This window comes from Hylobates moloch, unplaced genomic scaffold (assembly GCF_009828535.3).
Source record: "Hylobates moloch isolate HMO894 unplaced genomic scaffold, HMol_V3 SCAFFOLD_10, whole genome shotgun sequence".
NCBI classification, from domain to species: Eukaryota; Metazoa; Chordata; class Mammalia; order Primates; family Hylobatidae; genus Hylobates; species Hylobates moloch.
Window position 1 is genome coordinate 108,771,609 of NW_026652285.1, and position 15,387 is coordinate 108,786,995.

The following is a 15,387-nucleotide window of genomic DNA, read 5'->3' on the forward strand; positions in this document are numbered from 1 at the left end:
TTTTTTGTATTTTTGGTAGAGACGGGGTTTCACCGTGGTCTCGATCTCCTGACCTCGTGATCCGCCCGCCTCGGCCTCCCAAAGTGCTGGGATTACAAGCGTGAGCTACCGCGCCCGGCCAGCTAGTTTCTTAGCGTTGACAACTGCATCTTGGTGATGTAAGATGTTAACAAGGGAGGAAACTGGTGAGGCCATATGGGGTCCCCCGTAACATCTTTGCAACTTCTCTGTAAATCTAAAATTACTAAAAAATAAGATGTTCATTTATTTTTTATTTTTTTGAGACGGGGTCTGGCTGTCACCCAGGCTGGAGTGCAGTGGCATGACCTCAGCTCACTGCCATCACTGCCATCTCCACCTCCCGGCAAGCGATTCTCCTGCCTCAGCCTAGCAAGTAGCTGGGACTACAGGCGCCCGCCACCACGCCCGGCTAATTTTTGTATTTTTGGTAGAGACGGGGTTTCACCATGTTGGCCAGGCTGGTCTCAAACTCCTGACCTCGTGATCCACCCGCGTCGGCCTCCCAAAGTACTGAGATGACAGGAAGGAGCCAGCGCGCTGAGCCCTCCCCTGTTTTGACTGTGGTATAACACCCATCACCTAAACAATATAATTGTACCCGTTTCTCAGCGCACGGTTCCGTGGCACTCGGCGCATCCACTGCTGTGCGGCCAGCACCGCCCTCCGGCTCTAAAACTTCTCCCTTTTTTTTTGTATCTAAGCTGCTTAGGGGATGGGTCGTGCACTGATACTTCTCTCAACTGTGAAAGACACGAGGTACAAACTCCTGCCCAGCAGGCAGCGCTGAGCAAGCACTCTGTCCTGCCGCCCACCACCGGCCCCTGGTCCTCAGGCCAGACAGATGGACGGACGGAGGCTGCCCCAGGCCAGCGGGAGGCTGTGGCTCTCTATAACTCTGCAGCCCACGGTGTGGCTGAGGGAGAAAGGTATACCCTGGGAGCAGAAGAAAGTCGAAGTTGACGTCCTCAAGGGGACAAAGGGCCATCTGCACCAGCCACGTGGGGCCACCGCACTTCCCCATCTAGTGTCTCGTACATAGCTCAGAGCTTTCTGAAAGCTGGTGGGAAAGTATAGACTCTCACTTTACAAGGGGTTCCTGGATGGGCGCAGTGGCTCACGCCTGTAATCCCAGGACTTTGGGAGGCCGAGGCATGCGGATCACCTGAGGTCAGGAGTTCGAGACCAGTCTGGCCAACATGGTGAGATCCCGTCTCTGTTAACAATACAAAAATTAGCCAGACGTGGTGGCAGGTGCCTGTAATCCCAGCTACTTGGGAGGCTGAGGCAGGAGAATCACCTGAACCAGGGAGGCGGAGGTTGCGGTGAGCCGAGATGGCGCCATTGTACTCCAGCCTGGGTGACAGAGCAAGACTCCAACTCACACACACAAAAAAAGTGTTTCCTCAGAGAGGAAGGGACTGAACTAAGCCCTGCAGAGGCTCCTGCAGCCGAGGACACCCCCGGGAACCCAGGCAGAGAAAAATCGCCTTCTAAGCACAGAGGCCCCCTGCACCTCCTGTGTGCAAAGCCTCGAGACAAGGGCTCTACATGAGTCACCTCCTTTTGTTCTGACAGTAACCCCCCAGGATAGGTACGATCATAACCCCCCCCCTTCAGATGAGGAATGCGAGGTTCAAGGTTCAGCAAAGTTAAGTGACTTCCCCAAAGCCACACAGCAGGGAAGCCAGAACAGGCCTGAGCCCCTCCTCGGAACCCTGCTTCTGAGCTGGCGGAATCGTGCTGGGGCGGCGAGGGCCCCCAGTAGGACTCCAGGAGCTCATCCTGAGGCTCCCTCCCTCCCCTGGGCTCCGCAGTCCCCTCAACCCCTCAGCAGGGCTGGGAGCTTGCTCCGGCCTCCCCCAGCAGGAAGCTCAGAGTGGCCAGAGCAGCCGCTGTCCCCAGGCTTCTCCCACCAGCTTGTCCAGCCCAGGTCCTGTCCTGTGCCAAACACCCTGCCTCACCCAAACTCCCCTCCCACCAACCACAGGGGGACGAGGGGCTGCCCTGTCCTTTCCCCAAAGCCTGGGGCAGGTGTCGCTGTGCCAGACCAGGACACAGTCACACGGACCCCAAATCCAGGTCCTGGGCTCCTTGCCTCCCCGGGGTACCCCGGCAGGGGCAAAGCCAAAGTCGCCGGAAGCCTGGAGCTCGGGGAGCCCTGCTGGCCACTGCCCGGCAGGTGACTTGTGCAAGCTTTGCCCAGCAAGGCAGGAGGCCCAGGAAGCAGCCCAGTGCCCAAAACTAAGAGAGGCTGAGCCCAGACTGGGCCCTTCTGGTGGCATCGGAGCACTGGGCTCTGCTGAGGGAAAGCCCAGGTCCTGCCTGGTCTTTTTCAGGAGCCCTCAGACTGGAGCCCACTGGCCTTGAGCGAAGCGCCGTGAGAGACCCGTCTGGGGTCGTAGGAACCCAGCCTCCCCAGACCGCCTGAGCTCAGCCCCCAGACACCTAGGCTGTTCCCACACTCAGGCTCTGGGGCCTGACAGGGATTTGGATCCCATTTCTCTTCTTCCCAGCATGGCCTCAGGCAATGCACTTGACTTCCCGGGCTCATTTGGAAGGGTGTGTGGGCTTACGTTTGCCCCCGGGGCACCCTCGGGCCCGGGCGGGACCTCCACCAACAGTGGCTGTGTTGAGGATGACATGGGGGGAAAAGAATCCAAAATGGGTGGGGCCGGGCACGGTGGCTCACGCCTGTGACCCCAGCACTTTGGGAGGCTGAGGCAGGCGATCACTCGAGCCCAGGGGTTTGAGACCAACCTGGGCAATAGAGAGAGACCTTGTCTCAAAAAAAAAAAAAAAAAATCCAAAATAAATCAAAGCGAAAGGCCCCTCAATGTGCCTAAGCCCCCAGTCCCACCAGCACCTGGCTCAGGGAGGTAGTTCTAGGTCAGGGCCCAGCCAGGCTGTCCTCATGGAAGGCCACTCGCTGACCCTTGCCCTGGTCCTGGGCTGGGACAATCCCAGGAGACCCAGCAGCTCTCTGAGCCAGGACTTGCCCATCCTCAGCTGCGTGAGCTCATTCAGGGCAGCCCCCTCCCCTACTGCTGGGGCTCGATGGGGCCACCGGGGACAGGGACCCCAGTGAGGAATCTGGTGTTTTCCGACAAGTGTCATCCGAGCTGCAGCACAAGGCGGAACAGGTCCGTAGGGGTGCGGGGTCCAGCCCACACAAACACCTGGATGTGGGGGGTCCCCGATGACTCCTCAGAGGGGATGTGTGGGAGTGCAGGTGTGGCAGGCCGGAAGGAGTGGGGCCAGGGAAGCCCTCCCATCCCTCAGTCAGGACAGCTCCAATTCCTGGGCCTGCAGAGACACCTGGAGAGCTCTGGAGGACCAAGGTCACGGTCTCCCTTGGGACTAAGACCCCAGTGCTGTGGTGACACAGGGCATCTGTCATCACTGATGGCATCTGTCATCACTGGACATCTGTCAGGGGACTCAGGACCGTGCACTGGCCGGCAAATCTGGGTCAAACCTTGCCCGACATCCCAAGTCCCCTGCGCGTTCTCCCCACACTGCACGTGTGGTGTGGGCACGTGCTCCACGGGACAGGAGACTGCCCTGCAGCCAGGAGCTGTCACGACCACTAGGTCCCAGCCTCCAGATACCAGCAGAGCGTGGGGTTCAATTCGGGGAGCATCCTTAAGAGGAAGGGCACCCCTTTTCTGTCTGGGACGCTGAAAATGGTGGGAATAGAGGTCAAAGGAGCCGGAAACTAACTGCTGTTTCCCTAGGCTGCCCTTCTGGTCTCCTTTGCTGTATGAAAAAGTAAACTTCTCTGTGGATTAAGCTGCTATCTTGAGGGTTTTCTGATCCTGTAGCTGAACCCAGCTGTAGGACACAGAGCCGCTCTGGGCTTTGCTTTCCTCTGTCGAATGGATGTACCAGGGCATAGGCCCCTGGTGAGGAAACGTGCCCTGCAGCTCCACCCTAACTGTGCACACAGGGAAGGGCTCGGGGGCACCCCCTGCCTGGAAGGGGTCCGTGGTCTCAGCCCCAAGCCCGGTGGGAACGAAGGCTGCCCCGGCGGTTCTAGTCCCATCACTGTCCCTCACACACTCAGAACTACCGTGTAGACGGTGGGGTCTCCTGGGTGCCGCCTGGAGCCCCGTGGGGAGGGGCTGGGCCTCAGCCAGGGCAGCCACTGCTCAGCCGCAAGATGGAGCACCGCTCCCAGAGCTCAGGCCTGCCGCAGGGTGCCCCAGCGGTCCCAAGCGCTGGGCTGGGAACAGGGGAAAAGGGAAAAGCAGGGACTCTGGAGTCACTGTCGGTGGGTTCGAACCCCAGTTCCACCCCATCCTGGCTTGGGGACCCTGCCCCAGTTTCAAGTTGCTTATCTCAGCCTCAGTGTCCTTATTTATAACACGGAGCACACGCGAATCCCTGTTCCCGAGGCTGGAGGCACCCGTGGCGCACGGCAGGAACAGAGGCCGAGTATCCCCTCCTTCCCTTCCAGCTCCCGGGTCCCTTCCCTGGAGTGACAAAGCGCCTCCTCTTCATCTGCCTTTCTCACCCCTCCCCTTCATCTGCCTTTCTCACCCCTCCCGACGGCCCCCACGGAATGAACGCGCGTTCGCAACAGCCCCACTCTTAGCCACTGCTGGGAGTCTTGGGAGTCATCAGGGACCCTGGGGCCTGGGGAGCAGGTGCAGAGGTGTGGGGGAAGGTAGCCGTGGAGCCCCAGGCCTCTCCTCCAGACTGCCCTGCCCTCTGGCCCTCCCTTCTCTTCAGGGACCAAAGCAGGAACAAAGCACCTGCTGTTAGCAGCCAGTGTCCCGGAAGCCACTACTCCACAGGCCTGAGCCTGGGTGCTGCCCTGGAGAGGTGAGGGCGGCAGGAGGGTCCCATCCAAGCACCATCAGAGGCCCCATCAGAGGCCCCAGGTCCCAAGGACGCCCGGGTTAGCCAGAATCTCCAGGCTGAGATGGGGACAGGGCCGAGTGGGGCAGCAGGGCCAGTGCCAGCCAGCCCAGCCTGCCAGGTCCATAGAAAGGACAGCAGGTGAACTGTGATTTGGCCCCTGGGAAACAGCCATGAAGTCCAGGCAGAGGCCCCTGCAGAACAAGCCAGGCTTTCTCACACGAGGAGGCCGCCGATGAAGAGGCCCGTGGCCTGTGGCCTGGCTCAGTAGTGGGGTCTGCTCCAGGGTCTCCTAAGTCAGGTGCACCATCACTTCTGCTGAAAGAACAGGACTCTGTCCCCTGTCTGCACCCCTGGACACGCCTGGCACAGGATGCCCTGCTGGCATCAGAACCACACAAGCCATTTCCTCAGGGTGGAGGGCACCCCCCCAAGGAACCCACAGACTGGCCCCTCCTCAGCTGGGAAAGCTGCACCCTCGCCCCTACTCTGAAGCACCCCAGGGGCTGAGGGGGGGCCCTCACAGAGACCCCTGCCTACAGGGGATACCAGGGCCAGAACCACAGGTGAGGCCTTCAGAGATTCCAGCACAGGTGCCCAGAGCCCAGGCCCCAGGAACTCCCTGTTTCTGCAAACTGCCTTCCTCCCTGAAGGGCGCTCCACTGGGGATGTCAGCGCCAGTCACCACCCGGGCCAGCCGTGGAGTGTGCGCTCCCCGGGACCCCGGCCTGGGCCACCTGGCCCGCGTCACCACCGGTCATACACATGTCTGGCTGAGCAGCCACCAGGCCCTTCTCGGACTCTCCATGCTCACCATCAGCCCCAGGGTCCTTCTTCATATTCCTGGAGCTTCTGGGGCTCCGTGGGAAGCCATGGCTGGGCAGGGGGGCGGTCCATGAGTGTAGGCCCGTTCCAGCAGCCTCAGTGCCCTCCCAGGACTGGCAAGGACAGCGAGTGCGGGGAGCTAGCAAACCCTCACCCACTGCCTCTGGAACCACGGGGAAGGGGCCTCTGGGGCCACAATGCCCTCACCCCAGGCCATTGCAAAAGCCACTGGCTGGGCAGTCCAAACAGGGCAGAGAGAAATGTAGCAACAGCCTGGGGACCGCTAACAGGGAGAGGGGGCAGGCAAGAGCCTTCTCCGGCAGCCACCCCGCCCAGGAGCAGGCAGCCCCCGCCGTCTTTGGCAGCCCAGTCTGACCTCTGGCCCCCAACCCCAGCCTGGCAAAACCAAGCTCCCACCTTCTGGAAGGCGTCCCGGGGAACATTTCAGCCCCTCCAAACCCTAGTCCTAACTCTTCCTTCCCTTCGCTTGGAAGCTGGACCCCCGGAGCGGGAGGCCAGGGGCGCCCTCCCCAGCACAGAAGCAGGTCCCCTCCGGGTCCCCCACCTCCCTGCGAAGAGGAAGGGGAGAGAAAGGGGAACCCGCCCCACAGGTGCGCCCAGCACCGGGCGGACAGGCAGGAGGGCGTCGGAGGGAGGCCGAGGGGCGCCCCCACACCGCCGTGCGCCCCGATCAATGGCCCCGGGGCAAGTCCCAGCCGCCCTGGCCTCCGTTTCCCCGCTCAGGAAGCAGGGCTGAGCCTCTCCCAGCGCGGCCCGGCCCCCTTTCTCTCCGAAAGCCGCTCCGCCCCCGGAACCCCACGCCGGGCTGCAGGGACGCGGCGGAGGCCGAAACCGGTGTAGACGCCCGGGGCCAGGGCGGGGGGCGGGGTGCTGAGCACTGTGACGCCGGCTCCGGGACCCCCTGACTCCGCGACCCCCTCCCGTGCCCGCCGCGGGCCCAGGCGCGCTCTCCCCGGAGCCCCGGAGCGGGGCGGGCCGGGCGGGGCAGGAAGGAGGGAAACCCAGAAGAAAGTTAGGGAAGCGGAAGCGGCGCGGCCCCTCCCGGCGGCCCCCGGCCTTGCCTCATATTCTCCACCGTCCGGCCGCCGTGGCGCAGCAGGCAGACGAGCGAGGCCACGGCGGACACCGCGAAGCACAGCGCGCAGTACAGGGCGACCTTGGCGTAGAACTCCGCCGCGCGGCTCAGCTGCACCAGCAGCAGCAGCAACAGCAGCGCCGCGGCCAGACACGGCCACAGCTCCATGGCCCGGCCCGGCGCCCGACGGCGCAGCCAGATCGCTCTCGCTCTTGCTCCGGCTTCTCCCCCGCGCGCTCAGGCCCCTTATTGCGAGGGCGGCGGGCCGGGGCGGGGCGGGGCGGGGCGGGCCGGGGCGGGGCGCGGGGTGGGGGAGGAGCGTGCGGCAGGGAAGGGCTAGGTGCGGCGCCCCGCCCCGACACTGTCCCCAACCACGCCCCGACACGGTCCCCTCACCAGGCTCCGCCCCGACACGGCCCCTCAGCCCCGCCCTGCCACTGTCCCCAACCCCCCCCCCAACACGGCCCCCCATTCCCGCCCTGGGTCACCCGGCCCGGCCCCCGGTAAGCCTTCTGCCAGGTTACCGAGGCTCTGGCGCTCTGCTCCCACCCTCCCGGTCCCAGGGGGCCCATCATGGCTTGCCGGTGGCTCTGGCTCTGGCGCTGCCCCCCATGGTCGGGGCCTCCTGCCCCGCCCGGTGCCCCCTCCCCCCGCTGCCCGGGCAGCCACAGGCTCCTGCGCGCAGAACCACAGCTCCCCAAGGGCGTAAAACCAGCGGGGATGCGCCCGTGCCAGGCCGGTGGCCACGCAAAGGGCCGCTGGAACCGCCCCCGAGTGACCAGTGGCCACCTGAGAGAAGGCCTGGCTCTTAGGGTGTCCTTGGGCCCCTGTGGGGAGACTCTTGGGGGCGCACAGGCAAACTGGGGCGTGTGTCTGGGCGGGGCTGGGATGCCCCACCCTGGGTGCCGGAAGTAGCCTTGTCACCAGGGACGCTCCGGGGGCAGGCGAGGTGGGTGTCAGGTGGCGGCATTCACATCCACTTGGCAGCACGGCCAGCGTGGCAGGGCAAGGTGCAGCTGGGACAAGGGCAGCAGTCACCTGGCCCAGCCCCCACCCGGCGTCCCACCTCAGGGAGCAGATGGAGATTGAAAAGCAGTTTCCTGGGGTCCCTCCTCATAGGGACTCTTGGGTTTGCTGCAGTTGCGGGAGTGCTGGCCGCCCTGTGCTCTAAGGGGTCAGCAGGGGATTACGGCCCCTCTTTTTTCAGATGCAGAGTTGAGCTGTTAAAACATTCCCCTGAACATTGTAACCACCCCCCAAACTGTACCGAGACAATGACAAATACAGAAACTGCTCTTCAAATGAATGGGGAACTGCAGTCCTGAAGGACGTGGGGTCTCACTGCCTGGGCTCAGCAGCCCCTGCCCAGGCGGTACCAGCTTTTCTTGAAAGTGGAGATGCATCCTTTTGCCTTAGGCCTGTGGGCGTCTTACAGCGAAGCCCAGGAGAGCATTCTCCAGCCCAGTCTCCTTCTAGATCCATTTGGGCTTCATCTGGAATCGGCTTGGAGGGCCTGGCTTGACCTCTTTCCACTCTTGGAGCCGGAACTGCACACCCCGCAGCCAGAGGTCTGAGAGCTGCACTGCTGTGCCTCTGGGAGGCTGAGAGGTGGCTGCTGATGGCTGCGGGGTTTTCATCTTCCAGGGCAGATGTGGTGGGTGCATGCTGCAGCCAGGAGTGCTGCTGCCAGGAGCTGGGGGATGTGGGGGTGTGGGCTGGGGTCCAGGTGGACTTCCTGGAGGAGTGGGGCTTCACAGCACCTTCAGCTGGAGGCTCTGTGCACCCAGGTCCCAAGCAGGTTGTACCCTGGCTGTGGAATCCAGTGCTCACAACCCTCAGGCCTGTCCAGGGGCTTTACGTGCCAGCCCCCTTCTTGTCCTTTACCTCCCAGCCCACCGACCTTTCCGGGGTGGTCACCATCTTCCTGCACCCCCAGGTGACTGTGTGTGTGTTGGACACCTCTCCCTCCTCTCCTCCCCCCCGGAATGGAGCCCGTGGGGCCTCTTCTGTTTTGTGCACCGTGTGTGACCAGCACTCAGGCCAATATCTGGCGCAGAGCAGGTGCTCAGCACGCACTTTCTGTAGTAGCAAAGGCATCCCCATTTTACAGAGGGAAAACTGAGGCTCTCAAGGGTGAACACCAGACAGCCGGGACGTGACAGAGGAAGAGAGGCTGACTCTGACCCAGAAGGCTCCTGCCAGGGCTGGCAGGAGCAGCACCAGGACAGCACGCGGTGACCCTGTTGCCTCCCCAGACAAGGTGGGGTTTTGCCCACTCCTCTCCTGAAGAGGGTGTGACCCAGTTTCACCTCCTCCCTCTTCTCTGCACCTTGCAGAAGGGTTGAGAGAAACGTCCAGTTTTCCTCCGACAAGATCCGAGAGGCGGCGGCCCGGGGACTCGGGGAGTGATGAGGAAGTGCTTTGTATTTTAATATAATGCCACATTTGGGAAGCTAACACATTATTTGTGTCTAGAAGTAAAGCTCCAGAGAATCTTGTGGGCTGGCAGAGACGCCAAGAAAAGAGATTTTCTTTTTTTTTTTTTTTTTTTTTTGAGACGGAGTCTCGCTCTGTCACCCAGGCTGGAGTATGCAGTGGCGTGATCTCGGCTCACTGCAAGCTCCGCCCCCTGGGTTCAAGCGATTCTCCTACCTCAACCTCTTGAGTAGCTGAGATTATAGGCGCCCAACACCACACCCAGCTAATTTTTGTATTTTTAATAGAGACTGGGTTTTGTCATGTTGGCCAGGCTGGTTTCAAACTCTTGACCTCAAGTGATCTGCCCGCTTCGGCGTCCCGAAGTGCTGGGATTACAGATGTGAGCCACCGCGCCCGGCCTCGAAAAGAGATTTTCTCTAAAATGAGTGCTTCTCACCCAGGGAGGGCTGGCATGGGCTCTGCTGGGTTTATCCCAAGAGTGTGGTGAGGGACTGGGAGCCTGGTTCTGTTGTGTAGGGATGGCCAGTACCCTGTCTGACCCTTGAGATGCCCTCAGCTACCGGGGCAGGGGGTGCTGGGCCGGTGGTGGCCGTGCAGCTGTACCCACCCAAGGACAGCTGAGAGTCCTCCTGGGCATTTGCTGGGACCCGGCCAGACAGCGCATGACACCAGGTGACAGTGAGAGCTGAGTTGGCACCAGCTCCTGAGGCCCGGGGAGCCCACAGTTCAGGGAGCGAGTGAGGACGGAAGGACCAGCCAAGCCTCTCCAATTCCAAGACGCAGAGATGAAGCCAGCGCTGTGTGGCCCAGGAAGGACTGGCAGGGGCAGGGCAGCCAGGCTTTGAAGACCAGTCCATCTGGCTTTAAAACCTGAGTTAGCCAAGGCACCAGAGCCTCGGTTTCCTCATCTGTAAAGTGGAGACGCGACGCTCGATGTGCCCAGCGTGTGACAGGAGGCAGCTTCCGGGCCGCTGGGGCACGTGGGCCTGACTAGGCCTCTCCCCAAAGACCTGCCCCGGAGACACACCGGGATGAAAGCCAGGGAAGGGGAGGGCTTCTCGGCAGCTGGAGACACTGGGACGTGTGGCCAGGGGGCAGCCACGGCACAGCTGGGCCTCGGGCTGGTCCCTTCAGGGGCTCCCTCCTTCCAGGGAGGACATCAGAGCCTGGCCTGGAAGCTGGACGGGGAGGCCGGGCTATGCTGGGACCTCAGCCTGCACAGAGTGGCTGAGGTCCAAGCTGGGCATGCCTGGGGCTCTCGGGCACAGCGTACCCTGGCCGACGGGTTGTCCGACCTCCTGGTGGGTGTGCTGGGCTCAATGCCATTCCCACCACCTGTAAATAAAGCAGTCTGTGAATCTTTCATGGGCTTGTGCTTAAAAATAGATGAGGTGAGCCCTCTGGGCTGGCTGCCCGGGCCTCTGCAGCAGGCGGGGCGGTCCACAGTCTCCCCAGGGAGTCAGGGAGGGCGGGTGAGGGCCCCAAGGGGCACTGGCCAGGGCACGTGGGACCTTGGGACATATGGCCCCGGATGTGGGAGCCAACAGGAGGTCACGCCCTTGGATGTCCCATCCGGAGCTCTTAGGTCACAGGCTGGGGTGGGAGTGAGGGGCAGAGCGCACCCCACAGGGTACTTCTGCCGGGAGGACGTCTGGGCTGGGAGACAGAGGACAGAGGTGGATGGAGAGGACAGGGGCGGGGAGGCATCAGGAGACAGAAGGGAGGAGACGGCCCAGGGAGGAAGGGCCCACACTGCAGTAGCTCTTCCCTGCCCAGAGCAGCTGTGCCCTATGCACGGCCTCTCGCACCCAGGACACCTGTGTCTAAGTGGCGCATCTGAGGAGCAGGGAGCCGGGGCAAGTCGGGCTCCGTGGCAGGAAGCACCAGAGCAGACGCAGAGCTCCGGCCTCTGACACGCCCACAGCTGGAGCTCACACAGGACCGCGGAGGCCCAGAGGGTGGCGTGTGCCTGGGTCCCAGTCCGAGAGGGGTGTGGTGCAGGGCTGAAGAGCCCAGGGTCAGAGTCAGGCAGCCCAACCCAGCCAGGAGACCCTGGGTGACCTTGGATCAGTCCTGCCTCTCTAGGCCTCAGTTTCCCTTTCGTGCAGGGGGCGCGTGATGATTCAGTGGGACCGAGGCTTGGGACGGCCCAGGCCAGCCCAGGCAAGGCAGGGATGAAGGCCCAGCCAGCAGCCTCGGCCTCACCCCATGGCTTTTTTACTCACTGCTGAGGGCGGCGTCCGATGAGGCCCAGGGCCTCCAAGCCGCCTCCTCTCGTATCTCGCCTAGGGCACGGGAGGGAGGCAAGTGCCCCAGAGAATGGGCGCTTCGGGAGCACCCTCCACTACCAAGGCCGCCCCACCCGCCACAGCGGGCGCTGCTTCCTGAGCCCCTCCAAGGGCCTCCCGACTGTGGGCGGGGCTCGGAGCAGGTGATCCCGCTGGGGCAGAGGAGCGGAGGTCCCAACCCCAGCAAGCGGGGACAGGGGGGCCTGGGCTGCAGTGGGCCCCTCCTTCACCCTTCCCCCGAATACCTCCAGAGCACCTATTTCCCCAATTTCCCCACCGGCGGTGGTGTCCAGGGGCTTGGCTCTTGCAGGGTGGCCCTGGCTCTGGCCCTGCGCCCTGCCCATGACGCCATCAGAAGGGCCTTTGGCAGCACCGGTTCAAGCCTTAGCGAACCCAACTGGGGGCTCAGACCCGCCCCCCAATTTCGGGAGCGACTTCACCTTTCCACAGGACCATCGTCTTGGCAAGATGAGGCTGAGGCCAGGGGGTTGGGGGCTCAGCATCGCCGTCAAAGCCGAGGCCTGAGTGCCGCAGGCCGTCACCTCTTCCGCCAAATGAGAGAAACAGCAAGACCTCAAGGAAGGGCCGTCGGGTCCCAGGCGAGGCTGCGGTTTCCTTTGGTGAAGTGTCCGAGGGCCGGCTCTGGCGCCTGCAGGGGCTCCCGACGCTGGGTCCTTCTCAGGCTGAGCGTCGCACTCCCACGGCCACCCGGCTGGTGCACCCAGTTTCCAGGGAGTCCAGGCAGCCCCCCGTGGACCTGGTGTCCATGTCCTCCTCTGAACCATGCCAGGCCTGGGCCGTGGGAATCTGTGCTGCCGTGTGGGGCAGCAGCCTGTGTCCTGGGGCCGTGCCAGGCCTGGGCTCCTGTGGGCAGAGGCAGGCGGGCTTCCCTCCCCACCGACTGCCCACCCATGGGTTCGCTTCCAGCACCCTCTTCTCTGCCCCTGGCCCACGGCAGGTGCCCCACGGCAGGTGCGCCATTGGTGAGTGAATGAGTGACTGAAGGAGGGAGGAATCCGCCCTTCCGATCCCAGTGGCAGCGTGGACTGTGCAGAGCCCGGAGCCCTCAGTTGTCAGGGGCCACCTGGGAAACGGCGCACCGAGAGCCTCTGGAAGTCCTGGGAAGGAGTGGCCTTCGGGGATGGTGGGCGGGCTTCAGCCAGGGCCAGGGGCAGCCTCCGAGATCCAGACACGACAATGACTGGGCCCCAGTGAGGCAGGAGAAGAGGGTCTTGAGCCTGGGAACCTAAGGCTGTTTCACGCTGACTCCCTAGAACAAAATCAAATGGAAACACATCAGCTACGGCAGGAAATAACCTCTCCGTTTACACAGGGCAGATACCAAGTAACCAATGGAAACCTCTGGGGCATATTTAGACCCCAGGCAGTTCCGTAACAGGGCTCCCGAGCCTCTGTGCTCAGCCCCGCTCCCACTGTGGAGTGCGCGTTCAGGTTCAACACATCTCTGCCTTTGCCGCGTCCTTCTTCCGTTGCTTCGTGCATTTTGTCCAATTCTCTGTTCATGATGCCAAGAACCTGGACACCCTCTGCTGGACATGAGGCTGTGCTGACCTGCCCTCAGCTCGGCCAGTGTCTGCCCCACACACTCCATTTTCTTCTTTTCCATCCCAGTGGGTTGGAGTGTCTGAGCCCAAGTTGAATTCCAGGTGGAGTTGTGACTTAAATGTAATCAAGGAGACTCCAGCAGGAGTCCAGAGGCCACAGTGAGGGCGGGCGCACGGCAGGCATGGAGAGAGGAGGGCAGGACCTGGGTAAGGAGGGAGCCAGAGGAGCTGCCCCGGGCGCCTAGCCCGGCTGTGCAGGTTGTGCACTGCACAAGCCTAGAGGGTGTCAGCAACACTAACTACACCTGCAGCGGTGCCTTCCAGAGCAGAGGACACAGGGCTCTGGCCTTTGACCTGTACCACGCCCCTCACCACCCCAAGGCCTCAGCACAAGAGCCCTGAGTGCAGGTGAGTGGGTCAGGTCCTCTTGTCTCTGGGTAAGAGGTGAGCCCAGCTCCCACCCTCCCCACCCTGCTGCACCCTGCCTGAGTCACAGCCCCGCCTGAGTCACAGCCTCGGGCAGGTGTGGCAGACGGTGGCCATCCCTGCCGAGCTAGCTACAGCCCTGCCTGCTCCTGGCAGCCGCCTTCCAAGAGCCTGCAAGTCACCTGTGCTGCCCCTGGCAGGGTTGCCAGATTTACCAAACAAAACAAAAACCCAGGGCTCAGGTTAGATCTGCACTTCAGATAGGCAAGGAAGAATATTTTGGCATAAACATGTCCCCTGTAATATGGGGACATACTTACACTAAAAAATGTTATTTGTTGTTTATCTGAAACTCAGATCTAACCGGGTGTCCTGTATTTCAGCTAGCGACCCCTTCCCCAGCCCAGGGCCAAGTCCGGCAAGGCCACCCCTGGATTCTCCCCAAGGCCTCTGCGAAGGGCTGGGCAGCACTGCCCTCTGGTGGACAGGCCCCGGGGTGGGGTGGGCAGAGGGACGGAGGGAGGACGGGGGACATGTGGCCCCAGACGCGGGAGCCCACAGGAGGTCACACCTTTGGATCTACCATCCTTGGTCCTTAAAGCGTCCCCAGGGGCACTTGCCACTTGCTGTGCTCCAACCTTCCACACAATCCCAGAGTCCTCCTATGAGTGCTGGGCCGGGGGGGAGGGGGGGAGGGGAACCACCCCAGGAATCCAGGGCCCCTCCAAAACTCAGCAGCGCCAGGCAGGAGCCTCCCAGCCCCACCCACGGCGTGCATCCTCCGAGCAGTGGGTGCCCCCGGGCCGCTAGTGGGAACCAGCATGGAGGGGCCCTGAGACTGCGGCTCTGCCTGGATGACTGGAGCTGCACAGGCGCCTCCGGGCGTTTGGGGTGCACTAAAATTCTTCCCCTCTGCAAGTCCACCCACCCCAGTTTCTGGGCTTGGGGACTTAGTTTTCCCTGCCTCCCTCCCTCCCTTCTCTTCCTTTCTCCTTCCCTATTCCTTCGTGTTTCTAGGTGTCTTTCATCCGAATCCCCAGCGCCCCCAGTTTGCCGCTGCTCTATGGCCAGGACCCTCCGCACAGGGCACGATGGAACCTGGGGGCCCTGGGCCCTTTGCCTTCAGGGGCTCCTTCCTTGATAAAAATACATTGAAAATTATATTTTATGAGTGTGTTGGTATAAAGACAGATACAATCTTCCACTCTAAAAATTCATTTCCAGCCGGGCGGGGGGGCTTATACCTGTAACCCCAGCACTTTGGGAGGCCAAGGCGGGCAGATCATGAGGTCAGCAGTTCGAGACCTGCCTGGCCACATGGTGAAACCCTGTCTCTACCAAAAATACAAAAATTAGCCGGGCGTGATGGCGGGTGCCTGTAATCCCAGCTACTTGGGAGGCTGAGGCAGGAGAATCGCTTGAGCCTGGGAAGCGGAGGTTGCAGTGAGCCGAGATCGTGTCATTGCACTCCAGCCTGGGTAACAGAGCGAGACTGTCTCAAAAAAACCAAAACCAAAACCAAAACCCTTTCTTTAAATGATGTTAACCTCTCCCTGTTGTTGCTCAGTCACCGGTACAAATAGAGGCAGACACATTCTCTTGCCAGCACACTGCACTGCCCAGTACTGTGGGGCCTGGCTGAGCACAGTGCCCGGGCCCTGGGCCTGCCTCCTCCCCAGCCTCCCAGAGAACCCTGCGGAGAGCACCTGGCTGCAGCCCTGGGGCGACGGCAGGTGGCTCTGTTTTCACGCCACCTTCTTAATAAGCAGGCAGAAGCCAGGCGGGCCAGGAGAATGTGTCCTGGCTGGCAAGACAGACGGTCAAGAAGCCTGGCAGGAGCCCAGCATCTGCCTGGTGAGACCACAGC

General features: G+C 62.2%; 1 protein-coding gene across 1 annotated transcript in view; it reads right to left on the reverse strand.

The window, feature by feature from the left end:
• AGPAT2 (1-acylglycerol-3-phosphate O-acyltransferase 2) overlaps positions 1-7,067 on the reverse strand; it is a 14,300-nt gene extending 7,233 nt beyond the window's left edge. Inside the window, exon 1 of the mRNA XM_032165703.2 lies at positions 6,789-7,067. Coding sequence (XP_032021594.1) covers positions 6,789-6,970 — 182 coding nt within the window. The 5' untranslated portion in view covers positions 6,971-7,067. The remainder of the gene's footprint in view (positions 1-6,788) is intronic.
• Positions 7,068-15,387: the final 8,320 nt, after the last annotated feature.